The 27,956-nt window shown below is 41.4% G+C and overlaps 1 protein-coding gene across 3 annotated transcripts; it reads left to right on the top strand.

Annotated features, from left to right (window-relative positions):
- The first annotated feature begins 200 nt into the window (after positions 1-200).
- Positions 201-26,844, top strand: LOC130906046 (M-phase phosphoprotein 9). Of its 3 annotated transcripts, none has more exons than XM_057819932.1 (23): positions 201-250; positions 643-902; positions 3,915-4,065; positions 4,161-4,250; positions 7,959-8,308; positions 9,698-9,882; positions 9,953-10,062; positions 11,634-11,738; positions 11,812-12,002; positions 13,699-13,848; positions 15,140-15,227; positions 16,207-16,380; positions 16,464-16,511; positions 20,450-20,514; positions 20,594-20,695; positions 20,788-20,895; positions 22,524-22,660; positions 22,726-22,860; positions 22,960-23,080; positions 24,191-24,282; positions 26,021-26,106; positions 26,176-26,250; positions 26,370-26,844. In XM_057819932.1, exons 2-23 carry the CDS (start codon positions 682-684, stop codon positions 26,472-26,474), a joined length of 2,889 nt encoding a protein of 962 aa, XP_057675915.1. In that variant the 5' UTR covers positions 201-250; positions 643-681; the 3' UTR covers positions 26,475-26,844. The 3 variants fall into 3 exon arrangements, 2 of the variants coding, with proteins under 2 accessions (XP_057675915.1, XP_057675914.1); XM_057819931.1 differs by having other exon boundaries at positions 20,788-20,919; XR_009061191.1 differs by lacking the exons at positions 26,021-26,106; positions 26,176-26,250; positions 26,370-26,844 and having other exon boundaries at positions 20,788-20,919; positions 22,926-23,080.
- Positions 26,845-27,956: the final 1,112 nt, after the last annotated feature.

Here is a 27,956-nt window from a genome sequence, read left to right as displayed (position 1 = left end):
TTTTGCTTTCGTAGCTAAAAAAAGCTACAAAATTCAACTTTTTTTTATTCGTAATTCACGTAAATATATTATTCTAGCGCACGTAAACGCCCATTTCCTTCTATCAGCCAATGGGGAAGCCAAGCCAGACAATCCACCAATCAAATTCGAAACATCTAATAACTTATATAAACGTCATTTCAGCAGCCAATCAGCGATCGACTAGCATCTCCCTGACAAATATGGATGACAAGACGACGCGAGTGAGCTGGTAAGGTTAACTCATGTCTGCGCTTATATTTATGTATTTAATAGTCTCGTTGAAGATGTTATTGTCCTTCAAGTTGCATGCTAACCGAGCCTGTAACTTCACCAGCATTCACGTATGTTGCTAAGTGAGACTAGTTAGCTAGCCTTTAGCATGCCACTAAAGCCCGCCGAGCTCAAGTTAACCACAACAAGCTCGCGACGTCAGTCAGCGGTGGTGACCGAATTTGGTGCACCCTGCTCGGGTAAGGATCGGGTTGTCTACCGTAGCGTTGTCACCAGCTCACATACACAAGTTGCTAGATATATGAACAAGACATTCGATAGAATATATGAAATTCATGTTTATTTTTGTTGCAATGTGGCAACAATTCAGGTTGCACATATGTTTTCTAGCCGTCCGAGTTCCCCACAACTCCGCGCGGGCCCTTAAACATGTCCACAGATGACAGCGTCTCTGAGGACGTGTCCAGCTCGGGGCCCCGCAGCCACTCCCGGGCCGGCGGCGGCAAGAGTGAGGCGTCCCCGCTATCCTCCGAGGCTACCACGGCCTCGGGGCTGGGGGTCTCTGAAGGCGGATGCTCGGTCTCCCAGACCACGGGGGGCACTGTGGCCAGCCAGACTGTCAAGCTCACTCCAGCGTGTAACAAGATCAGGTGCTGTATTGCCCGTTTTAATGACTTTTTCCTATACTTAATCGGAGCAAAATTAAATTTCAGAAGCTATTTAAAAAAAAAAGAGAGAATATGGCAATATTGGTTCCAAAATGTTGAGGCTATTGTTTAGGGCAGTGTTTTTCGATCTTTTCTGAGTCACAGTACGTTTTTACATTGGAAAAAAAATCTCGCAATGCACCACAAACCAAAAATGTTCTTAAAATTACTTTTTGTTCGGTATATTTAATTGTAAAATAATGTCTAAATGTTTATCCTTACTCAGTGTGAAATTTGAGTTTGTTTAGATGAACACAAAGCCGATATCCTGGCTGGAATTGAAGAAAGACACACGTAAAGCTCTTCTTCAACAGCTCTCAGTCTTTGTTTTTATTTTTTATAGCAGTAAGGCTTGAAAAGCTCAGAATTATCAGACAGGGTGACTATAGCAGTGTCTTTAACCGCATCAGGGCCGAGCATCTCTCTGACAATGGCTTTGCAAGCAGGTAGTATTAATGTCTCTGCCACAGTGTGAGACGTTTTGGATTTAGTAACAAGTTCAGCAACAAGGTACAGTTGTACCTCGACCTACGATCGCTTCGACACACGATCTTTTCGACATCCGATGTAAAATTTGACTCGCCATTTTTTTCTACATCTGACGACATGCTCAAAATATGTCGACATGACAGCACCGCAAACGAACGCACGGTGGATTTTCTTGTGTGAGAAAGCAACACAGGTTAAAAATAGTTGGTACAGTTGTTGAAACAAGGAAAAAAGTGATGTTCACACACGTGACTATCTCTCATGGCACACTAATGTGCTGGGGCACACCGGTTGAAAGACAGTGATTTAGTGGTGTTCAAACTTTTTTCTCCTAGGGCCACTTTTAGAAACCTTTAATTTACTAAACAGGATCATAATCGGGTAAAAAAGAGTGTTTGAAGAGCATACGACAGGAGAAAAAAAGTCTTAAATGGCATGATTATGTGAATTAGGATCATATTTTGAGACGATTCGACTATATACAACAATTTAGCAAAGCACAGATGACGAGAAATTAGTCTTTCAATCTGCCGGTTAGCCACGCCTACCTTTATAAGGCTTTAGCGTCCCCAACAGGTGGATGACATCAGCGGTAGACTGGGCTCATCGGTTTTACTATTCAGCCCATTGAGGGGGAATTATTCAAAACGAGGAAAACGCTACGAAGAGAGCTGCAAAATGTCATTGTTTCAGTCTCTCTACTCCAATATTTTTACAGGATGTTTTTTTTCTCAAAGTATTTTTCCCCAATAGCTATATAAATGGCTTGAGAAGGACCAGTCAGCCTGTCGAGGGGGAACTAGTTACAACGAGGAAAACGTGACGAAGAAAGCTGCAAAATATCATTGTTTCTGTCTCTTTACTTCAATATTTTTACAGGATATTCTTTTTATCCAAGTATTTTCCCCAATTGCTAAATAAATGGCATGGTCATGACAAATAAGTCTTGTGCTGAATGGAATATGAAATAATAAAAATGCATTCATTCAGGACGACATGGCAAAATTACTCCAAAACTGTCGACTTCACCTTTACTATCGCACCTCCCGAACGATATTTTATGACACCTAAATCGGACATATGTCATTTCCGTTCCCGGCTTCGGAGAATGTAAACAAACCAAAAGGCGTGACAGCTAGGCGACATGCTAACCCGAACCGAGTGATGTTTCAAAGTCTTTGAAGCGGAAAATCACACATAACTAGCCTGGATTTATTGACATGACGACTGGGTTGTCGATTGTCTTTGCGGATCGGCAAACCGCCCGGCGGAGAGCAATTTACAGTTCATTCCCCGGAGGAGGGTGGATGCAGTTGTTGTGCAGCTAACGTGCTGCTAATGTGCATGAGGACAGCTTTTTACATGCCTATCAATGATCAAACGTAAGTAGTCCTTTATTTAAAGAAAGTTTGTAGTGTTTACTTTGTAATCGCTGTATTCGTATTTGACATAATACAAAACAAGATGTTTACTCACTTCCTCGTAAGTCCAATGGTCCCACAGTAAATATCCACGGTGAATGGGAACCTTTTGAAACTCCAAAAAGGCGCGTACGCCTCTCCCTCATACAGAATGATTTTTCTGCAGCCGTTTGGCTGGCGTGATGCGAAAAATAAACGTATTAATCCGCAAAATCAGCTGAATCCTTCGTCCTCATACAAAACAGTACACTGTAGCGTGAAGAGGACGTCTTCTACCGTACACGTCACAGCGCCAATGCAAGACCAAAGCCGGAAGTCACTCATTTTCATGGCGCGGGATTAAAAAAACTAAATAAATATAGTGATCGCTTCCACACACATCCAAGCGGTCCATATCATTCAGGGGCAAAAAATACCGCGTGTATTATGAAATAAACATGCTTTTTCGTGTCACATGCACTTTAAAACTGTAATTATTTTTAAGTCTTAACTCATTGTCTACCATTAACGGCAATATTGTAGACGTTAATTTCTGTTCTGTTACCCAAAATCAACAGGAAGTGACCCTGACATGCCCCAAATGACCTCACTGCCCTAGCATTGACTGCCATAGAAGTGGGAGGGGTCTTTTTGAAGTGGGAGGGGTTCATTCACTGCCTCCCTCTCTGTTCGAATGTATTGAACGTCTACTCGTAATAAACTTACCACAGAAGAATGGAAAAAGCTTATCTTTGTTTATTTGTTGTGTTGTAGAATGATTTCCTGACCAATGTATCGATAACCGTTGTATCGCCATATCGTGAGATCGTTATCGTGAGCTTTGTATCACAAACCGTATCGTATTGTAAGGTACCAAGAGTTCCTCCTAGTCTGTCTGAACCATGTTCACAGGTCTGAGCAAAAAATCAATCAGGAGGAAGCAGTAATTGAGAACACTCTAGAAATTGTATTATTTTCGTTTATTTATATTTTGTTGTGTTGTGTTTTAGCTTAAGTTTGTCCCAGTCAGAATCAACGCCTGATCAAAGTACTCGATGCATTTTAGGGATCTCTGTCTGAGCACAGAGGATGATGCGTTCACCCCAGGCAAGAACCTCCCGTTCATCAATCCGAGTTCCCTGGAGACACTTCGAGCCCTAGTGGAGGAGATACGCAGTGGTGGCGAGACGGACCCGCAGGTCTGGAAGGACTGCGAGGTAGGTTGCTACCGCCGCATCGCTCATCGACTCAATGCACCTTTAAACCGATATTTAGCTGAGTGCCATCTTCTTTTTGTTCCTGCTTACCTCAGGGCCGATGGCTGCATCTGTTCCAGCTGGTGGAGAAGCAATATCAGGAGCAAATCCTCGCACAACAAGAACAGTACCAGTGCCAAATACAGGTAGCAGACAATAAAGTTTTTGATGTGTTTCAGGGTTCGCACTGGTCCTTCGAATCTTTGAAAATGCTCGGATTTGACTGTCGTGTATTCAAGAAAAATTTTTACTGCACAAACTAGCACAAAGGAACGGCACCACTTTGGTCCATTTTACAGTAAATGGAGGCTGTGAGTGAGGTCATCACTCACAATGAATATCTCAATGCAGGTAGTCCCCGGGTTACAACGTACCCGACTTAGGTGATTTCGACTTTACGAGTCTTGTCCGCCAGTTTTTTTCTACAGTTGGTTTAAAAAATAAATAAATAAATAAATAATAATATTGACTTTTGTTTTATGACGCATGCATTTATTTGCTTTTAAGCAGGTAGTACTTCCGCATGTGAGCGTATGTACACACGCGCCCACCCCAAACGCGCACACATGTGGAAGAGCGCAGCCTAGTGAGAGAGGTGACAGCTTGCGTGGACGTTTGTTGCTCGTGAAGCATTCATAGAGGCAACACCTGTACATAACACCTTTTGTACTGCTTATTGTGCATTTTCCATTGTGGTCGAATACTTTGTACTGCTAATGTTTTTTATGATATGTGGACCAGGCATGAAAATCACTCACCTTTCGGCGAAATTCGCCGTTTTGAAGTCAAAAAGGTGATCTACGTGAATTGTGTAGATCTGTGGAGAACATTTTTAGGTGGGTAGGGGGGTGTTGTAAGTCCATCTAACTAACTAACGTCATGTTTTATTGAAGTTGCGATGAATAAATGAGTCCTTTTATCGCAAGGTAAATAAAAATGAGGGCGGTAATTTTCACGGCTGCGTTTTATCACAGCGTTCTTGCATACATTTGTTCGTGCGTGCGTGTAGATGACATATGAGACTCCAGTTGTTGTGTCCAGATGTTTATTGGTCAACAACACGCCCTCCAATTACAGTTCACACATGCAAAATAAGGAAACACATCTACTGTATATTAAACACTGTAAACGTTAGCATTGCTACTAGAGATGTCCCGATGCGATATTTGGATCGGATCAGACGCCAATATGGGCAAAAAAAAAGAAGCGCATCGGTATCTGATCGGAACACGGAAAAAAATTCCGATCCAGACTTCCGATCCTTTTTTTTTTTTTTTTTAAAGTCCGGTCCGGGTTTTCCAGCGCACCGATTTACATAATCCATTCCAGTTTTTGCTTTGGTTTCCCTTATGTCCGGTCCACAGTTTACGGCACACCTTCAACACACTACATTTACATTACCGTCTCCCAATTTACCGAGAGACTTTATCGGTAAAAATGCCAGCTGTGTGGGATCATTTCACCTTAAAGGACGACAAAGACGAAGAGGCAGAGAGCAACATATGCCACAATAAAGTCAAGCGTAGTGGTAAAGCTGTAAGAAGTTTTAATGCAACCAACCTAATCAAGCATTTAGCGAAATACCACCACAAACAATATGAGGAGTATATTAAGAAAACCGAAGACAAAAAGAAAGGTCCTACGCAACTAACACTAGCAGAAACTTTTGCTATGCGTGACAAACTGGCACTCGACAGTCCCAAAGCCCAGGGAATAACAAGAGTCATTGCCGAAGAATTCATTCTGGATGATGAGCCATTATCTCACGTGAGTAAAGACGCACCATCCAACACGCGATTCGGCTGCTGAAGATTCGAGAACGATTCACAAACATCCAAATTCCGATTATTGAAATATGTCAAGTAAAGCGGAACTAATACACAGCGCGGTCTTCGGGACGCAATGCGCAAAGTAAACATAACTTGTCTTAGACCCAGTTAATGCCAATGCTCAACTCACAGCTCTAGCTCAACTCATGCCGCTGGATAAAAAACACAAGAAAACTACGTCAATGTCGTTTTACTGGAGATAATAGATATCATATGTAAATAGAACCAGATTCTACACGATAGACTCGACTGCGTTAGCAACATTGAAGTATGGAAAACTAAACGGCCGCCATCTTAAAGCAGGAGACTTCCTTAGTAGGCTGTTGTGAACCTTCCAAGCGAACCTAATTAACTTTTTATCTAAAATACTCCTAAATCGGCAAAATCTTGACTTGACTCTATCTTCAAAACAGTTTTAAAACTTTCACATGTCAAAATTAGACAGAAGGGAAATTATGGAATAACGGGAGCAATTTTAACAACTTTAACAGTTGATTCGCAAAATTAAATGAATTGAATGTAGTTTAAAGCTGCTGATACAGAATGGGGACTTGAGTATTTTATTTACTGTTTTAAAATGTTAACTTGATACTGAAATAGTTGTTTTTTTTGTAACTAATGCACGAAACATTATTACATGTACTGTCATTTTAATCTGTTTGAGCGGGGCATGTGCGTTAAATACATCAAATATTTTAACGTGATTAATTAAATACGCCCGTTAACACGATAATTTTGACAGCCCTTATACAGTGCCCTCCATAATTATTGGCACCTCTGGTTAAGATGTTTTTTTGCCTCCTAATAATTTTTTAAACTTCAAATAATATGGGACCTTAATGGAAAAAAAGAGAAAAATCCAACCTTCAATACAAGTGCATTTATTCAGTGGGGAAAAAATCCCACATAGAGAAATTTGAAATTATTTGACATCATGTGTGTCACAATTATTAGCCCCCCTGGTGTTAATACATTGTACAACCCCCTTATGCCAACAAAACAGCACCTAATCTTCTCCTATAATGTTTCACAAGCTTGATTTTGTGTCTGGTGAACCATTTCTGTGTAGATTTGGCCATATGTTCAGGGTCATTGTCTTGCTGAAAGACCCAGTGACGACCCATCTTCAGCTTTCGGGCAGAGGGCAACAGATTTTGATTTAAAATGTCCTGGTATTTCAAACCATTCATGATGCCCTGCACCCTAACAAGGTTCCCAGGGCCTTTGGAAGCGAAACAGCCCCACAGCATCACTGACCCACCCCCATACTTCACAGTGGGTATGAGGTGCTTTTCAGCATGCGCATCTTTCGTGGCACGCCAGACCCACTTAGAGTGTTTGTTGCCAAAAAAGCTCAATCTTGGTCTCATCTGACCAAAGCACACGGTCCCAGTTGAAGCCTGGGACCGTGTGCTTTGGTCAGATGAGACCTAGGTGCTGTTTTGTTGGCAAAAGGGGGTTGTACAAAGTATTAACACCAGGGGTGCTAATAATTCTGACACACATTATTTGATGTCAAATAATTATTTCTTTATGTGGGATTTTTTCCCCACTGAATAAATGCACTTGTATTGAAGGTTGGATTTTTCTCTTTTTTTCCATTAAGGTCCCATATTATTTGAATAAAAAAAAATATTAGAAGCTAAAAAACACATCTTAACCAGGGGTGCCAATAATTATGGAGGGCACCTTAGATATGCATCTTATGGAGGACCAACTTCACGGAGGTTGGTTCGTCTATTACTTTCAATGGCAGCCACAGAGTTAATTTACCATATTTTTCGGACTATAAGTCGCGAGTATAAGTCACGCCAGTCAAAGAAGGCACAACAAAGAACAAACATAAGTTATAAATTAATAAGTCATTTTCGTAAAATGGAAAACAGCCGAAGATCTATTAAGTGCTACTCAGCTATTTAGCTGAGTCTGCATAGAACGAATTGAATAGAACTGCGCATGATGTACAATTAAACATATTTTAAAAAATGGTTAAATCTGATTAAATATCTTATGGATTTTTTTTAGTTAATTCAGGATGAGATCAAAGCGTTGGTGCAGCTTCAGAACCGGCCACCGCATGCAGACAGCGCCACAGTCCAAACCGGCGACCGCGGCACCGCTAAGGACCTCCTGTTGCCTCTCATGGCCGGTGACTGTCCCTTCCCGGCTCACGCGCCTGGCGACAGCCCGGCCGCCCTCTCCCCGTTTGGCTCCCCGTCGCCGCCTGGCAACCAGCCGGCTGACGAGCGGGCCGCCACAGGACTCAGCAGTGGCTACGGCACGCTCTCGGCCCGGGAGACTGGAGAGATGCCAGAAGATGCCGAGGCTCTCGGCGAGGATGAGCCGTTGTCGGCCTGCCAGCAGAAAACCTCAGGGTGGGTGGTGCTTCAGTGCGCTCTGTGAACTTTTAACTTGGACTACCATATTAATTTTTTTCATATGTGGAATATATTCGTAGAAGATATATCAATCTGGGAAAGTTCATGGGAGGAACCTTCAAAATCTCCCTTATAAAAGTCGTAAAAGACATATTTACCGTAATATCCGGACTGTAAAGCGCACTTGATTATACGCCGCACTGCCTAAATTTCACAAAATTTAAAGGGGAAAAAATACCGTATTGGCCCGAATATAAGATGGCCCTGATTATAAGACTATAAGACTCTTTTTCAAGACTGAAGTTTGAAAACAGACTTTTTGAACACCAAATACATTTTTATACAGAAAATAATTACAGTACATCTGAAACAAATGATTATAACAATATATTTGAGAGAAAAAGCATGTTATTTTGCCTCATTCAAATCTTAATATCTGAACATTTAAATATGTAAACTAAAGTGCAATCACATTCGTAAATGGATATCTTGCGCCATCTAGCGTCGTGAATGGGGAGAGTAGCTGAGATCTGTCATGACAGAACATCGCTTCAATGATATCTAGCGTCGTGTGGGTATAATCTCTAGACCGCGAATATAAGACGACCCCCTCTTTTTCAGTCTTATTGCAATGCAAAAAACGCTGTCTTATATTCGTAGACGCCATTAAAATGGCTTTTTTTTAAACACTGCGCTAACCGTAGTCTTGAAACAAATCTGAATAAGGAAAAACATTGCAACAAAATAATGCAAACTGGTTAAACTTGAGAGTAGCTGAGATCCATCATGACAGAACATCGCTTCAATGATATCTGGCGCCATCTAGAGTCGTGAAGGGGGAGAGTAGCTGAGATCCATCATGACAGAACATCGCTTCAATGATATCTGGCGCCATCTAGAGTCGTGAATGGGGAGAGTAGCTGAGATCTGTCATGACAGAACATCGTTTCAATGATATCAGGCGCCATCTAGCGTCGTGTGGGTATAATGTCTAGACCGCGAATATAAGACGACCCCCTCTTTTTCAGTCTTATTGCAATGCAAAAAACACTGACTTATATACGTAGACTCCATTAAAATGGCTTTTTTTTTTTTTTTAACACTGCGCTAACCCTAGTCTTGAAACAAATCTGAATAAGAAAAAACATTGCAATAAAATAATGCAAACTGGTTAAACTTGAGAGTAGCTGAGATCTGTCATGACAGAACATCGCTTCAATGATATCTGGGGCCATCTAGCGTCGCGAATGGGTATAATGTCTAGACCGCGCAAATAAGACGACCCCCACTTTTTCAGTCTTATTTCAATGCAAAAACACTGTCTTCTATTCGTAGACTCCATTTAAAATGCCTTTTTTTTTTTTTAACACTGCGCTGTTTGTACAGTCAGGTTCTGACCTCCTGGGCTTTGAGGCAGAAACTGCGCGCCAGGAAGATCAAGGTAGCGGTTTCCCAAATTCCCGAGTACCAGGAATTGCCGCGCAGCACGGGTGAGCCGGTCGACTCCCAGCGTCCCGGCACCGCTTCGTCTACACTGAGGAGGAGCGACAGCCTCTTGTCCGAGACATCAGGTTGCAAATAAAAGTCTTTTTCTCATTTATAACTGCATTGAACGCATTATTCATGTCCATTTCTTCTCAGGCTTGACCTACTGGCGCCTGAACGAATGCGACCTCTATCACCGTCTGCCAGACGCCCTTGAACGCAGCAGTGGCGCCGCTTACTACCTGCAAGATCCTCCCGCAGAGCAGGTGACAACGCACTTTTGCGACCACCTTTCTTTCTCAGAAGCCCCGAGAAATACGGTGTGAGGATAGTACATTTGGAACAAACTAGTGCTGCAAAGATAAATTGATTAACTCGAGTAATTCAATTAGAAAACAGCTTCGAAGCTAATTTTGCTGCTTCGAGTATTTGTTTGAGTGACGTTGTAATGGTTTGTTTTGAAAGTGTTGGCATTTTGTTTTATTGATTCGGTTGGATACACTGCCCTCTAGTGGTAACAGTGAATATGACGTAACTCATTTAACATGGCTGAATCCAGCTGCTCCCTGTTAAGACCAACATAAGGCAAGTTTTTGTTAGCGCTAATGTTTTTTATGCATTTGTAATTTAGTTTATTGGTATATTGAACCATTTTTTGTGATAATATGTGTTTGAATGATTTGTTGTTGTTCTTTTGTTGTACTTTGATCCTCATTTATTTATTTATTTTTTATACTGTTTGAGACTTAGCTCTCTTAGGCTATTTTTTTTTTTTTTAGTACAATCCTGCATAGTTTGAAGAAACACTCAGGAATTTTATTTTATATTCACATTTAATGCTCTTTTGAAAGTGCAATCTTAGCAAGCCCTTGTTTTACATCTCCTAAAATGTGTTCTGCAACGCATTGAATGTTCCTAATCCGATTACTCGATTATTCAAACTAATTGATAGATTAATCGATTACTCAAATAATCGATAGCTGCAGCCCTACTAAATAGCATAACTAACAATTAATGAAACGACTGGAACAGTAACTGAAGAAATCATTAGCACAAAACATGAGCTTTTAATGTTATGTCAATATTGCCGCTATGCATGCTAAGAGGCAAGAATTGTAATTAGAGATGTGACCGAAAATTTGGCGCCCAAAACCATCTGCCGAAAATAGCTAAAAATGCTATTTCGGTGTTGAAGACAGAAAGTTAACCACTGAATAGTGTGAAGAACCTTTGTCCTCCTGTGATGATGTCATCAGAACACGGCGAGAAGCAAAAGCTGGCCGACACTGTCTCGCTAACACTTTTGGAAGTATCCAAACTGCAAACATATTACTCGATTATTTATACTAATTGATAGATTAATTGATTACTCAAATAATCGATAGCTGCAGCCCTACTAAATAGCATAACTAGCAATTAATGAAACGACTGGAACAGTAACTGAAGAACCCATTAGCACAAAACATGAACTTTGAATGTTATGTCAATAGTGCCGCTATGCATGCTAAGAGGCAAGAGTTGTAATTAGAGATGTGACTGAAAATTTGGAGCCCAAAACCATCGGCCGAAAATAGCTAAAAATGCTATTTCGGTGTTGAAGACGGAAAGTTAACCACCAAATAGTGTGAAGAACCTTCGTCCTCCTGTGATGACATCATCAAAACACGGTGAGAAGCAACACGCTGGCCGACACTTTCTCGCCAACACTTTTGGAAGTATCCAAACTGCGAACTTGTTGGCTGTGAGCCAGTAGTGCTAGCGAGACAGCGCCAGCCAGCGTGTTGCTTCTCGCCGTGGTTTGATGACATCACCAAAAAACAACAAAAAATTCTCGTAGACTGAGGACCTTGGTGTTTCTCTGCGAGAGATCTACCGGCACAGGACCAATGTCAAACAATCCGACTGGGAACGTTCCGGAGCTTCCACTCCAATGTCGCTGCAGGTACATTAGATGATGTGATACGATAGGTGAGGTCCTGAGACCGCTCTCCTCGCTTCACGACTTTCTATCGCAGCCACCACAGGTGGACGGGTTCCACCTTTCCTCCCCAACACCGCAGAGTCTAGACGGAATCTCCGATACATCCCAGGAAGCCCTGTCCACCCCACGGATCAAGGCCGGTGAGGAGGAGGAAGCCACACAAAACCGCAGTACCAGTCTGAGGCCCGCTTCTGGTTCTCTTGAAGATCCTGTCGTCCTTTCACTGTGAGTCTCAACTGGAATGTAGCGTCAAAAAATAGTGAGCAAAATTGAATTTATCTTATTATTACTCTTAATATATTAACAGTGTATCTGTACTTGGCTTGTACTTGCGACTCAATTTGTTGTTGTTTTTGTGGACACTAACTTGAAACTCCTACTCTTGATCCTATTGTCTTGAAACTTGGTAGCTAGGTAGCTTTTTATTTTGTCAGTATCAGGTTAAGTAATTAATTGCGGACATATTGCGCCTGTAGGTTCCGTGTTAGCCAGTAGAGGGTTGTGCGGACCCTAAAAATGTTGCTTGTAGGTTCTAAGTTGGCCAGTAGAGTACAGCCTGTGTTAGCACTACAGGTAGTACCCGGGTTACGACGTACTAGACTTACGTGATTTTACTTTACAACGCGAAGTCTCTTATTTTGGCGCAGGTAGCTTAGAGCAGGTAATACTTTCACACGCGAGCGCATGTACACACACGCACACATGAGGAAGTGCACAGCCGAGTGAGAGAGGTGACAGCCTGCGCGCACGTTCGTTGCTTGTGAAGCATCCAGAGGCGACGGCTGCAAATAACCCCTTTTGGACTGTTTATTGTGCGTTTTCAATTGGTTGAATACTTGGGGCGAGTTTATGTGATTGTTTTTGATGATGTGCGGACGCGAACTGACATATGCTAACCTTTTGTTATTGCTGTATCAGCAGCTACTTGTAAACGCAAATTTGAATTGCTGTTATTGAAGATGAAACTGATTTAATTTCATTTTATTTTAGTTTTATTTTGAACCAATCAGAGCTAACTATCCATGCTGATCACATGCCATTATGTCGGCCAATTGGATGGACACCTGAAGTCCAGGCCAGGAGGGTAGTTAGCTGAGTGCATGCACAGATGGATGCGACTTGTCAGACACACGCTGGGAGAACTCTATGCTGTCCGTGGAATAAATAAACCGATGACCTACACATGAACTTTATTACGCTTGTTGTTGACACTTGTGTATGTAAATCTGATGGTAGTAAATTGTTTTCTTCTTGGAGATGCGTGTGTGGCAGCCTGTCAGTTTTGGTTTTTTTTTACATGGAGGTTTGACAGTTGCCGGCATATTTTCTGGATCAAAGCACTGTTCCGCCTGCGGATTTTATACCGGAACGGTGTTCCTGACCATTCTGGCCCACTTTTACCCCTGCATTGCAGTGTTGTTTGGCAGCCGTTTTAATTTTTGTCTTAGTCTTTTGGACAGTGATACTTATTTTATTAGTCTTAGTCATATTTTAGTCTCTCAAAATGTGTTTGTCTTCGTCTAGTTTTTGTTGACATTTACCAAAAAAATGCTCGTGAATTAAAAGATTTAACTGCCAGGACAACGCCAACTTGGTGATTATACACACTCAGCTGAAAAACTATATTCTCTTCAATGAATTGTACCCACCAGGATGCCACGAACTAGAGGACGCAAATGCTACGCTAACGCTACGAGTTACATTTAGTGTGAGGATCACTCAGCACAGACCGTTAAAGGCTGAAACAACATTGCATATTCACTCTGGCCAAGATAAGAAAACAAATCTTACCATGCAAGCCTTTAGAGTGAAGAGAGCACTACTGGTGAGACGGTGTGGGGGGGCACAGCAAAAAAGCGCCAATTTTCAAGCCATATAAATACAGTAAGCGAGTCCATTTGCCACTTCTGCTCCTACCCAGCCTGCGACAGAACCTGAGAGAGAAGCACTCGCGCCACGTAGCCGACCTGAAGGCATATTACGAGTGCGAGATTCAAGTCCTGCGAGACAAGCTGCAGCTGAGAGATCTGCCGAGTGACCTGGAGAAGAGCAACCGGATTCTCTCGGATCGGTATGGCAACAATATAAAAAGATACATACGTATACACTCACCGGCCACTTTATTAGGTACACCATTAGAGTAACGGGTTGGACCCCCTTTTGCCTTCAGAACTGCCTCAATTCTTCGTGGCATAGATTCGACAAGGTGCATTCCTCAGAGAGTTTGGTCCATATTGACATGATGGCATCACACAGTTGGTGCATATTTGTCGGCTGCACATCCATGATGCAAATCTCCCGTTCCACCACATCCCAAAGATGCTCTATTGGATTGAGATCTGGTGACTGTGGAGACCATTTGAGTACAGTGAACTCATTGTCATGTTCAAGAAACCAGTCTGAGATGATTCCAGTTTTATGACATGGCGCATTATCCTGCTGAAAGTAGCCATCAGAAGTTGGGTACATTGTGGTCATAAAGGGATGGACATGTTCAGCAACAATACTCAGGTAGGCTGTGGCGTTCCAAGGATGCTCAGTTGGTACCAAGGGGCCCAAAGAGTGCCAAGAAAATATTCCCCACACCATTACACCACCACCACTAGCCTGAACCGTTGATACAAGGCAGGATGGATCCATGGTTTCATGTTGTTGACGCCAAATTCTGACCCTACCATCTGAATGTCGCAGCAGAAATCGAGACTCATCAGACCAGGCAACGTTTTTCCAATCTTCTATTGTCCAATTTCGATGAGCTTGTGCAAATTGTAGCCTCAGTTTCCTGTTCTTTGCTGACAGGAGTGGCACCCGGCGTGGTCTTCTGCTGCTTTAGCCCATCTACCTCAAGGTTCGGCATACTGTGCGTTCAGAGATCCTCTTCTGCCTACTTTGGTTGTAACGGGTGGTTATTTTATTCACTGTTGCCTTTCTATCAGCTCGAACCAGTCTGGCCATTCTCCTCTGGCATCAACAAGGCATTTCCGCCCACAGAACTGCCGCTCACTGGATATTTTTTCTTTTTCGGACCATTCTCTGTAAACCCTAGAGATGGTTGTGCGTGAAAATCCCAGTAGATCAGCAGTTTCTGAAATACTCAGACCAGCCCTTCTGGCACCGACAACCATGCCACGTTCAAAGTCACTCAAATCACCTTTCTTCCCCATACTGATGCTCGGTTTGAACTGCAGGAGATTGTCTTAAACCATGTCTACATGCCTAAATGCACTGAGTTGCCGCCATGTGATTGGCTGATTAGAAATTAAGTGTTAGCGAGCAGTTGGACAGGTGTACCTAATAAAGTGGCCGGTGAGTGTATGTCTCCATTTTCATATTCCATCATTCTGTTTCGGAATGGTTTCCAGGTGTCATCATCTGGAGAAAGCTCTGGCTGATGCCAGCAGACGCATTGAGGGGTTGGAGGAAACGAACGCCTCGCTGGAGAAAAAGCTGGTAGAACCGGGTTGGTTGTTCCTCGGCTTGGTTGTCACAAGTGTTGTTTTAATTTTCATTTGAGTCTTTTGGACGAGAATACAGAGTAACCCAAAAAATGTATAGAAATCCTATAAAACAAAGAGCGATTGAGGAAAAATATTTCATTCATAGTAACTGAAACGTTAAAACATGCCATTTTTCTCTATGGCGTGGCTCCTGAGGCATGGCCTCCCCTCTGCCTGGGCTGCCAGCCGCGGGGGGTCGGGGATCTGATCTCGCTCCTCTGCGTCCTCCTGTCTCCGCCTTCCCCTCTCTTCTCTAACTGGGTATCCACCCTGCGTGCTCCGTCGCGGGTCGCTGACTGGGCGCCGGTGTATCAGCTGGATGTTGCCTGCTCCGGCGGGCGACCCTGCCCTGCTCTGGGATTGGTGGGCTGCATGGCTCTCGTGCCAGTTGGGGGGCTGTGGCTTGTGGACTGGGGACCACCCTGGATCCCTGGGGGGGTTTGGCTCCTTTGCTGGGCTGCGGGAGGAGGGATGTGCTGTGGAGGATCCCTTCCTGTTGATATCATGTTACGGAAGTCCCCAAATGAATAGGAAGTGACTCCAAATCAACAGGAAGTGACCTGTAAATGCCCTAACATGAACACAAAGTGGCCTATAAATGCCTTCATAACCAGAAAGACTGTGAACGCTCTGTTTCAGTGCCATCAACGGCGCTGGGCATCTAATCCATTTTGACTGGGAGGGGGCAAAAAAGGGATTGGATGTCTTGCACCATCAATGACAGCCAGTAAGTTAAATGCATGAAAAGGTTGAATTTGCGACTGAATGCATCTACCGTTCAGGATTGCTAAACCTGCATCCTGATTGATTTTTGTACAGTGTCGATACACAGACAATCCTAAGAGTCAGTATTGTGACAACCAAGCCAGTTTTTCCCAAATGTCATGATGCACCACTCAAATCCTTTTTTGTCATCCTGACGCTCCGTTCAGGCCGAGTGGCCTGAGCGCTACGCGGTAGCCGGCGCCGCCGTCAAGTCGCTGCGTCAGCGTCTGGAGGATAGCAAGCGTTCCTGCAGGGAGAAGGCTGCGGCCGCCGCGCAGGCTCGACGGCGAGCTGATGACAGCGAGGCCAGGAGGGAACGGGAGGACCGAGCCAAGAAGGAGGTAAGGCCGTTCTTTGATGAATAATTGGATGTCTGTCACAGTCAACGGATTGGCCACTGATCACCCGCTCTTTTTTTTTCCAGCTGATTGCACAATACGACTGTGTGTTAAAGGATAACGACAGATTGAAGGTAAACCATGTAAATGATTGTTTTATATTAAATAAGTCATATTGGTAAGGTATTTTCTCTGTTTGATCACCATTCAATTAATTGACTGTAATTGTTTTTTGTTGTTATTGTTTGTGTCACATTTACATTTTTAAAAATCATTTCCACACATTAAATCATCATGTACATCATATTTTGGTGATGTCAGCTACTGGTGTAAAATACTTTGAAAGTTATATTTGTTGTACATTAGAGCTGTCAGGATTAATTCATATTAATACAGTACATATCGTCTTTTTTTTTTTTTTTTAACTGTTTAGCATGTTTTCGATTAGAAAAAAACAGAAAACATTAAATATTCATTTTTCTAATTGTTCCTAGATTTAAAAAAAAAAAGAATAAATAATATTTTTTTATTTTTTAAGGGTGTATACTCAATATTGTCTTCTTACTTTTTATTATTTTCATTTAAATTTACATTTTAAAACAACAGGATGGCAAAAAAGGAATTTTAAAAAATATATTTTTAATTCAAAATAAAACAGGAATGGAGGAAAAAAACAAATATTTTCTGGTTTCTGTGGTCTTCAAATAAGCGCATAATTATCTTTGTAATCAATCAAAATTAGAAGCTTGCCAATATCTTGTTTTACTTGCGATGACAATGATATCTTTGCTTAATATTGCAATATACAGTGCCTTGCAAAAGTATTCGGCCCCCTTGAATCTTGCAACCTTTCGCCACATTTCAGGCTTCAAACATAAAGATATGAAAATTAATTTTTTGTCAAGAATCAACAACAAGTGGGACACAATCGTGAAGTGGAACAACATTTATTGGATAATTTAAACTTTTTTAACAAATGAAAAACTGAAAAGTGGAGCGTGCAATATTATTCGGCCCCTTTACTTTCAGTGCAGCAAACTCACTCCAGAAGTTCAGTGAGGATCTCTGAATGATCCAGTGTTGTCCTAAATGACCGATGATGATAAATAGAATCCACCTGTGTGTAATCAAGTCTCTGTATAAATGCACCTGCTCTGTGATAGTCTCAGGGTTCTGTTTAAAGTTCAGAGAGCATTATGAAAACCAAGGAACACACCAGGCATGTCCGAGATACTGTTGTGGAGAAGTTTAAAGCCGGATTTGGATACAAAAAGATTTCCCAAGCTTTAAACATCTCAAGGAGCACTGTGCAAGCCATCATATTGAAATGGAAGGAGCATCAGACCACTGCAAATCTACCAAAACCCGGCCGTCCTTCCAAACTTTCTTCTCAAAGAAGGAGAAAACTGATCAGAGATGCAGCCAAGAGGCCCATGATCACTCTGGATGAACTGCAGAGATCTACAGCTGAGGTGGGAGAGTCTGTCCATAGGACAACAATCAGTCGTACACTGCACAAATCTGGCCTTTATGGAAGAGTGGCAAGAAGAAAGCCATTTCTCAAAGATATCCATAAAAAGTCTCGTTTAAAGTTTGCCACAAGCCACCTGGGAGACACACCAAACATGTGGAAGAAGGTGCTCTGGTCAGATGAAACCAAAATTGAACTTATTGGCCACAATGCAAAACGATATGTTTGGCGTAAAAGCAACACAGCTCATCACCCTGAACACACCATCCCCACTGTCAAACATGGTGGTGGCAGCATCATGGTTTGGGCCTGCTTTTCTTCAGCAGGGACAGGGAAGATGGTTAAAATTGACGGGAAGATGGATGCAGCCAAATACAGGAACATTCTGGAAGAAAACCTGTCGGTATTTGCACAAGACCTGAGACTGGGACGGAGATTTAGCTTCCAACAGGACAATAATCCAAAACATAAAGCCAAATCTACAATGGAATGGTTAAAAAATAAACATATCCAGGTGTTAGAATGGCCAAGTCAAAGTCCAGACCTGAATCCAATGGAGAATCTGTGGAAAGAGCTGAAGACTGCTTTTCACAAACACTCTCCATCCAACCTCACTGAGCTCGAGCTGTTTTGCAAGGAAGAATGGGCAAGAAGGTCAGTCTCTCGATGTGCAAAACTGATAGAAACATACCCCAAGCGACTTTCAGCTGTAATTGGAGCAAAAGGTGGCGCTACAAAGTATTAACGCAAGGGGGCCGAATAATATTGCACGCCCCACTTTTCAGTTTTTTATTTGTTAAAAAAGTTTAAATTATCCAATAAATTTTGTTCCACTTCACGATTGTGTCCCACTTGTTGTTGATTCTTGACAAAAAAATAAAAATTTTATATCTTTATGTTTGAAGCCTGAAATGTGGCGAAAGGTTGAAAGGTTCAAGGGGGCCGAATACTTTCGCAAGGCACTGTATATAATAGGGCTGCAGCTATTGATTATTTTAGGAGTCGATTAATCTATCAACTAGTTAGTTCGAATAATCAAGTCATCGGATTATTTAATGCGGTGCGGAATACATTTTTGGGAGATGTAAAACAATGGCTTGATAGGATTGCACTTTCAAAAATGCATTAAAACGCGAACACAGAATAAAATTTCCGAGTTTCTTCAAACTATGCAGAATTGCACTTTCATTTGAAAATAAATTGAAATACCTGAGCTTAGCCTGAAACGGTATTAAAAATGATATAAATGAGAATCTTAAGTAAAACAAGAGAACAATTGGCTAACTTGCAGAGCAAAAGTCCACTAGCTTAAATGCTATTAAATGCTAACGTTTTTTAACAAATCATTAAAACACATGTTCCCACAAAAAACAGCTAGATTTACCTGTAAACTAAATTACGAATGCATAAAAATAACATTAGCTTATATTGGTCTTCATAGGGAGCAACTGGATTCAACCATGTTAAAAAAGTAGGGCTGTCAAACGATTAAAATTTTTAATCGAGTTAATTACAGTTTAAAAATTAATTAATCGTAATTAATCTCATTTCAAACCATCTATAAAATATGCCATATTTTTCTGTAAATTATTGTTGGAATGGAAAGATAAGACACAAGACGGATATATACATTCAACATATGTTACATAAGTATTGTATTAGTTTATTATAACAATAAATCAACAAGATGGCATTAACATTATTAACATTCTGTTAAAGCGATCCATGGATAGAAAGACTTGTAGTTCTTAAAAGATAAATGTTAGTACAAGTTATAGAAATTTTATATTAAAACCCCTCTTAATGTTTTCATTTTATTAAAATTTGTAAAAAATTTTAATCAAAAAAATAAACTAGTAGCTCGCCATTGTTGATGTCAATAATTACACCATGCTCACTCATGGTGCTGAAAGGCATAAAATCAGTTGGACCCACGCGCCAGCAGAGGGCGCCAAACACCAAAAAACAAGTAACAAGCGGACATTAAACTCTGCTGTCATTTTAATCTGTTTGAGCGGGGCATGTGCGTTAATTGCGTCAAATATTTTAACGTGATTAATTAAAAAAATTAATTACCGCCCGTTAACGCAATAATTTTGACAGCCCTATGAAAAAGTTGTCATATTTACTTCTGCCACTAGAGGGCAGTGTATCCACCCAAATCAATAAAACTAAATGCAAACACTTTCAAAACAAACCATTATAACGCCACTCTAAACGAATGCTTGAAGCAGCAAAATTTGATTCGAAGCTTTTTTTCTAATTGAATTACTCCAGTTAATCGATTTAGTTGTTGCAGCAATTATATATGACAAAAAATTTTATGTCCAGAGTGATATAACAGTAAATAATGTGATTTATGTATATGCCCATGCCTCGTCAAATCGCACCAAATAATCAGTGATGAGTCAACCATCCAAATAATCGTTTCTTTATACATTGGAAATAAGTTCAATAGAGTTGTTTTGAATTCAGTTGAATTAAAAAAATATATATATTCTGGATTGATTTTTGTATCATTTTATGTATGAAAAACGATTATAATAATAATGATAAAGATTATAATTGACATCATTGATTTTACTTGCTGTTTTTTGTCAGAGCAACCTGCTGTCAACAGAGGACAAACTTTACCAAGCCAACAATGTAATTTCAGACTTAAAAAGGTGATGATTGCCATTATTTCTACATTGGAAAATCAAGAAGATAATTGTTTTTTTCTTCTTGTTTATCACCTTGATTCAGAACTATTTCTAAATTGGAGTCTCAAGTCCGACAGCTGGAACACGAGAACCAGGCGAGGGTTCGCCATACCGCCCGTAGTGACCCCCGGCCCTCCGGTGCTGGGTGAGCGGCTAATGTAGCCATCCACGTCTTTACGCACGAGGGGAGGAGCGTCACGTTGATTTTTAAAATTTTATTTTGGACGTCTCCCTCAGTCTTTTCCACCATCCCGACCTGCTGCGTTCACCTGGCAGAGCCGACGCTGAGCCGGACGTCACCCGTAGACGGTCGCCCCGTCCTGAGGTCCCATCGTCCGAGCATGCGTTAGTTTCCGACACCTCCATAAGGTGGGTATCGCTTCATTATCCAACAACGCTCTTGAGTTAGCAAGTGCAAAGTGTGGTAAAGTGAATTTCCAGGATTTGCCTCAAAGGCATCGTCCGCTGCACTAGTGGTCCCTGTCGTCCTGCTCGGTCGTCCAGCGCCTGGCATTCCCGGCGTCCTACGGGTTGGTCTGCTCGGTCGTCCGCTGCCTGGCATCCATTCGGTTGTCTTCTGTCGGCGCCTGGCCGTGCGGCTTGGCCGTTCGTTGCCGTTGACTCTGGTTGCGGGTCTTACCAAATGCGCTACTGCCCTCCAGTGGCCAGTTTTATTGATTTAAAATGGATTTTCAGCTTTGTGCTTTGGAGCTAAATTGAATCACGACCCAGAGATGTCTTTTTTGGGGGGGGGGACATAAAAGATGTACAGTGGGGAGAACAAGTATGGGTTTTCCCATTGACAGTGTATCAAATACTTGTTCTCCCCACTGTATAAATACGTTTTTGGGACACTGAAACAATTAAAAATAGAACGTATTTATACGTTTTTGGGAGCAAATGAGTTAATCGATTACTGAAATTATCAATAGCTGCAGCCCTAATTATCGGACAACTCTACAATTTGTGTGTGTGAAACTATCTGCAGTCAGGCATTGGCATTAAATTAGTTAAAAGCATTTCAAGGCATTAAATGAGTGTTTTCCGAAATTTCCAGGTTCGCGGTGAATCAGTAATTGGCACGCTTTTGCTCAATAGACGATGTTTATTGATTAGAAAATGCAGAATAAATGAGATTTATTGATTACAATCCCACAAGAGCAAGCAAACAGATATCAAAAACAAGCAAACAAATGGTAACGTGATGCTAGATTTGAGTTTGTCAACCCCAGAATCCCCGCGCTATGTTACAGCACAACCAAGTGTCCCCTAGCAATAAAAATCGCTAACCGTGACAAGTGAGTGGGAAGCCAGCAACACTCCAGTAAAGCGGCAAAGGGGCAAAGCCAGGCGATCATGGGTTGCCCGGAAATGTCCGGTTTTGTAAGGACGCACCCCTAGGAGGCGGAGAGGCCAACTTCCGCCCCCGAGCGGTGCGGCCCCGTCCAATCACAAACATTTAAGCTACTTTTGGTTCAGCCCCCTTGAAGAAGGGCTTTTCACATGGGACAAATGAGCTGTGCTGCAATAGATGCCAACAAATGGTAAATATTATGGGTGCAAAACAAGTTATCTCTATGGGACCCAGGCGTGTAACTATGGGACCCAGGCGTGTAGTAAAACAATACTATGGTGCAAAACAAGTTATCTCGTGAGTTTCTCAAGCGTGTCTCCTAACTATGGGAACAAGGTGAAAAACAATAGAAGTTGTTACAATCATACATCACAAAAGCATAATGTAATATTTTTCCACATCAATGAGATTTGCTGATACCTGTAGAAACCCTGGTTTTATGCAAGTACATACCGACTTATTTTTGAGAGAAGACATGTTTGGTCTACTGCAATCCCATATTAAAATGTGGGCTCTTGTGTCTTATGTGTATGTTTTTCCGGAATTTCATCCAATTGGGTGGTGGACTTTTTAAGATGTACTGAGTTTTTCCTAGCTCAGTCTTCCTCTGCTTCTGCAGGAGTACGTCCCCCCGCGACCCCGACCGAACGCCGCCCCCGTCCAGGCTTCGGGAGGAGGGCGCCGGTCTCTTGACGCCTATCATGAGGGCGTTGATCGAGATGGAGGAGACTCGAGCCACCGAAAGCAGAGCTCCCTGTAAGAACGGTTAACACGTCAGAGCCTTCTTAGAACCGATCCACGACCCTTCTGCTCACTCGCAGGGCTGGCCAATCACAGGCCATCGACGTGCGGTGTAAAAGCTCCGCTCAAAAGTCAGAGGAGCTTGTCCCCAGACGGTCACCGATCCTCCTCGCTGCCCCCGGCAGCATTACGGAGCACCATCACTACCACGCCGTGTACGTATGGACGTCAGTTTTGTATTTTGTTTTGGAATTTCTTTGATCGGCCGGATCATTTCCAGGCCTTGCGTTTATTCCTATTGCGTTCCCCGTCAGCAAAGAGAGAGATGTTGCTTGCCCCGTTGCCGGCTAAGGGCAGCCCCAAGCGCTGCCCCTCCGAGAACTACTCCACCGCCTTCGGTCACATGATGCCGCGCGAGGAGCATCTCGGAAACAGGTTGGTCCACAGTTGATCTTGTTCTAAAATATAATATTTTATGTTTAGTGGCCCAAAAGTTCTCAGTTCCTCCCAAAAACTATTTTATGGAGCAAAAAAACAAAATTTCAATGGCCCATTCAACCTCCCATATTATTCATTCATTTGTTGGAGTCACTAATACACCCACAAAAAATCCTTCATTCACTCTTATTGACTTTCAACACAGACCCACAAAAAACCAAAATATCTCCATTGGTAGACCAACTACCGTAATTGTCGGACTATAAGCTGCTACTTTTTTCCATCATTTTGAATCCTGCAGCTTATAGTCCAGTGCGGCTTATTTGTTGATTTATTTCAGTTAAAATGGAACACTTTATTTGACAGCGGTGTCATAAGACTGTCATAAGACCATCATAATTATGACATGACACTGTCATGGGCATTACTGAATGCTTATGTCATTAGGTGTCATCTGGCAAATGATGTCACTAACTCCATTTATGTCCAGCTTGAATTTTTACATCCAAAACTGAGGTAATTTGCCAGATAACACTAAATGACATCTGTTATAAGCATTCTTAAATTCTCATGACAGTGTCATATCATAATTATCATTGTCTAATGACAGTCATATGGTGCCACTGTCAAATATAGTGTTACCAAATACCATAACTAGCAATAATGAAACAACTGGAACAGTACCTGAAGAAATAATTAGAACAGAACATGAATTTTGCTAGTTATTTGCATCTGCCGCGCTGCAGTGCATGCTAGGAGGCATGTTGGACAACAACAGTGTTGACCGCAGGTGGTAGCAGAGGTTGACTGTCTCGCCCAAGGGAGCAGTGATGACCAAATGAAGCTTTGAAACCAAGTGGTTCAAAACTTCATGGGGGTTCATTTGGTCTTATGAAAGTCGATTGAGTTTGCTGTCAAATGAAGTATTACCGGTTAATATCTTTTGGTGTTAATATCGCATAATACAGTGAGGATAGCTGCGGCCTATAGTCCGGTGTGGCTTACCTATGAACAAATGCCGTTTTCATGCCAATTTTGGTGGGTGGCGGCTTATAGTCAGGTGCGCCTTATAGTGCGAAAATTAGGGTATCCTTTTTCCACCCACAGATGTGATGCACACGTCGACCACACGAGGCGCCATTCCTTCCACAGCAGCAGTCCCAGGAAGAAACTCCACTTCGAGTCATCCGACCAGCAAGGTAATCAAACCGAGTGACGCAAACTAGGAGTATTTTCTAGAGCTGTCCCGACTAGTCGACGTTGTCGACGTCATCGATGACGTAAATGCGTCGACGGGCAAAACATACCGTCGACGGGTATTGACGGGTTTAAAAAAAATTACATGCGGATAAAGTTTAGAATGGCGGGCGCTCGCGATGCAAGCGGTTGTGACGAACACCCCCAAGGGGGCCGCTGTTATTTCAATGGGACCGGCATTGTCAGGTTGAGCAAAGAGGAAGAAAGTGGGCGAGCGAGAGAGAGAGCGAGCGAAACAGAGGGAGTGAGATCGGTGAGTTTGGAAATTCCGCGCTGCGCGGATAGCGTGGAGTTCAGTGGCTGCAGCCCCTGTGTTTTTGTTTTGGACAATAAAAGTATCGATAAAGAGCCATCCGAAGCCTCTCGGTGTTTTTATGAACGCCGCCGCTTTCCTGAGGAGGACATGGGCCGAACCAACGACAACGAGCCAAGTGAATCGCCGGTTCACTCCTCATTATGGTGAGGAGTTGAAAACATCGCTAATTACCAAAAAGGGCAGAATTGGTGACACATGAAAGTAGCATAAAGCCAAAAAAGCGGACCGGAATAGCCAGAGCCTGGAATATTTCAAGGAAAATATGGAGGGTGCCACTGTGTGTACTCTTTGCTAAGCTGAGCTCGTATACCAAGGTAGCACATCAGCTAAGAACGAACACTTGAAGCGCCGTCACCCAACTATTTTTTTCCCAAGACAACAAGCAACAACAAGATAGCAGATTGTAAGTCCATACAACTTTCTAACGGTTTTTTAAAATGGAAGTTACCTTTATGTGCGTCGTATCAACGTGCATTTTTATTTAATAAAATAATTAATTTATATATAATTTTATATATATATTTATTATTATTAAATTTATAAGGATCATGGAAGCTCCCCCTTGGGGAAAATATATACATACATCCTGTATATACATAATATAATGAAAATATATATGGAAACAGCACTGGCCTGCTTACTGTAATCCATGACTGCACTAATGTTAGACACTTTATATTATAAAGTATCATTGTGTATATACATATTGTAGTATACTATAAAATTAATACTGTATATTTAATTTTTGTTACTGTGAGTATGTGTGCCTCTCATTCAAAATAGTTGTAATATTTCAGTGTGCCTTCTACTTTATCTATTTTCAGGTTAAAACAAACAAAAGTTGAACAGTTTTTTCCCCTCCCCCAAAAATGCGGAATGCACACCAGAAAAAGCATCTGAACTCACACAAAGTATTCTGAAAATGGTTGTCCGGGACATTGCAATTCATTTTAACATTTAGAACAATATAGACAATGACATACCACAAAAAGAGTAAGAATTGTTTTGACTCCTGTTAAAGAGGTGAAGTCTCTGTTTCTGTTTACATTTTTTTTTTTTTTGCACGAGTTAATGCCAGCATCATTTGACCTCATTGTTTGTGATTTATTATTATTATTATTATTAATTATATTGATTTATGTTATTTATTTATACGTTAATAAAGAATGTAGGTGTTCCAAAATGTTTTTTGTGAATTAATAAGCTTCAACAAAAATTTAATGATTAAAGTAGTTTAAAAAAAAATAAAAAATTATTAGATTAGTCGACTAATCGTAAAAATAGTCGGCTGACTAATCAGGAGGAATTTAGTCGTTTGGGACAGCCCTAGTATTTTCATTTTTTATTTTTTCTGTCCCGACCAGACGTCGACGCCGGCCGCAACGTCCAAATTCAGTCGTTGGAGGAAGCCGAGAGACTTTTTGACGAGCTCACGCGGGAAAAACAAGAGGTTTTATTTTCAGTTTTACTTTGACGCCTACGCAATTCCCCACGTGATTTTATCTTTGCCTGTGCGCAGATCGAAGCGACTCTCAGCCGCATGCCGCCGTCGTCCTCGGGCGCTCGAGTGAGCATGAAGACCAGAATGGACCAGGTGAGTTGCGCTATTGACGTATTTTTCGAACCTGGCCTAGCATGTGTCAATGTTGTGGCATTAGCAGTGCAATGACAGTGACGCTTCAGTGCTAACTTGAACGTTGGTTTGCTCGGCAGGTGGCCTTAGAGGAGCGGCTGGAGCTGGTGAACCGAGATCTTGGGGCCATCCGCATGACACTCAAGAGGTTCCACGTCTTGCGCTCCTCCGCCAGCATGGCGTAGCAACATGCTATGCTTTTTTAGGAACGTACTAGCTACCACTCGGGGATACTTTTGATACATCTTTTTTGGAAGTCTATATTTTTTGTACCAGATTTATAGATTCTTTAAACAAAACAAACAGAAAGGACCTGGATGTGCGTATAGTCCAAATAGAAGAACTTTTCACAGAGCCGCAATACCTTTTTTCATGCTTTTGTTTACATCGCTGACATGGAATGAAATGCTTTTGTTTTTTTGGACATTGCTACTTTGTTTGTCTTCTTTTTTTGTTTTTATAAACACATTTTTTAGGGTTGCAGGAGGTCTTGAGCCAGCACAATCATGTCTCCTGTCAAATGATCTCAGTGTAAAATAAATGAAGCATATTTTCTTTTATGAATAAGTGTGATCATTATCGGGATACAATGATTACCGAAAGGAAACAAAAGCTAAATAACATGCAATCGAGCAGCAGAATGACTAAAAGTGTGATTTAAATTTTTTTGTTTTGTTTTTTTTACATTTGGATTTTTTTCAGGACTTTGTGTATTAATAAATTATACGATTTTTCCTGTACAAAAAGTCAACTTTTTCAAAAATGATCAATTACAACTGGTACAAACGACTAGTTTGATCATATACAGTACTTATCACTGATTATTTTTGTGATTATTGGACTAATCAGCTTAAAGATCAAATGTAGCGGTGAAACGATTAATCGACAGCTAGTCGATTAGCAAATTAATCGACAACTATTTGATAATATTTTAGGACCTTCTTCATAAACTTGTCTAAATTCTTTAAATTATAACATGCATATAACCTCAGCTATAAATATCAGATTTCATAATTTTGTTAAGTCAAAGTAGGACATGAACAATAATCTGCTTTTACTTTGGGAAAACAATTCACATTTTTGCATATTTTCAGACATCTTACTGTCTAAATAAAATATAATTACCTTCTTTTTATGGTTGGGTTGAAACAAGCGGTTGCGCGTTGTCTGGGCAAATTAAAAATAGTGGGCTTAATGAGCCATGAAACTGCTATGGCAGCGTATAGACGTATTGTTCTATCAAACAACAATTCGTTTTGGCTTAAAATACAGCAGTTTATTTTAAAGAGTGCAAGAGCTTTTTCAGCCTTGTCTGTGTTCTACGCCATATGTCTACATATATTTACATATAAAATGGATGAAAGGATCCAATTTCGGGGGGGAGGGAGGGGGACAATTATTTAAATAAATAGAAATAAATACAAAAAAAAGCCATAAAAAAAAATAAATTAAAAATTTTAATCAAATTTAAAACATTTGGTTTTTTTTCTCCTTGTTTTTTTTTTTTAGTTTGTTTCGTGACCTCATGTATCTTAACTCTTAGATTGGACGTCTATTGCCGTCAACAAATCTTTTCAATCTTGATTTCTCTCATACTAACAATCGTGACCTGGGCTGCCAATGAATGAATTAAGCTAATGGGAACTTCTGAATGTCCCTGAAAGGGT

Source organism: Corythoichthys intestinalis, chromosome 17, assembly GCF_030265065.1.
Source record: "Corythoichthys intestinalis isolate RoL2023-P3 chromosome 17, ASM3026506v1, whole genome shotgun sequence".
Classification (NCBI taxonomy): domain Eukaryota; kingdom Metazoa; phylum Chordata; class Actinopteri; order Syngnathiformes; family Syngnathidae; genus Corythoichthys; species Corythoichthys intestinalis.
Note: the sequence above shows the minus strand (reverse complement) of the source record. Positions and strands in the feature narration are given on the sequence as shown.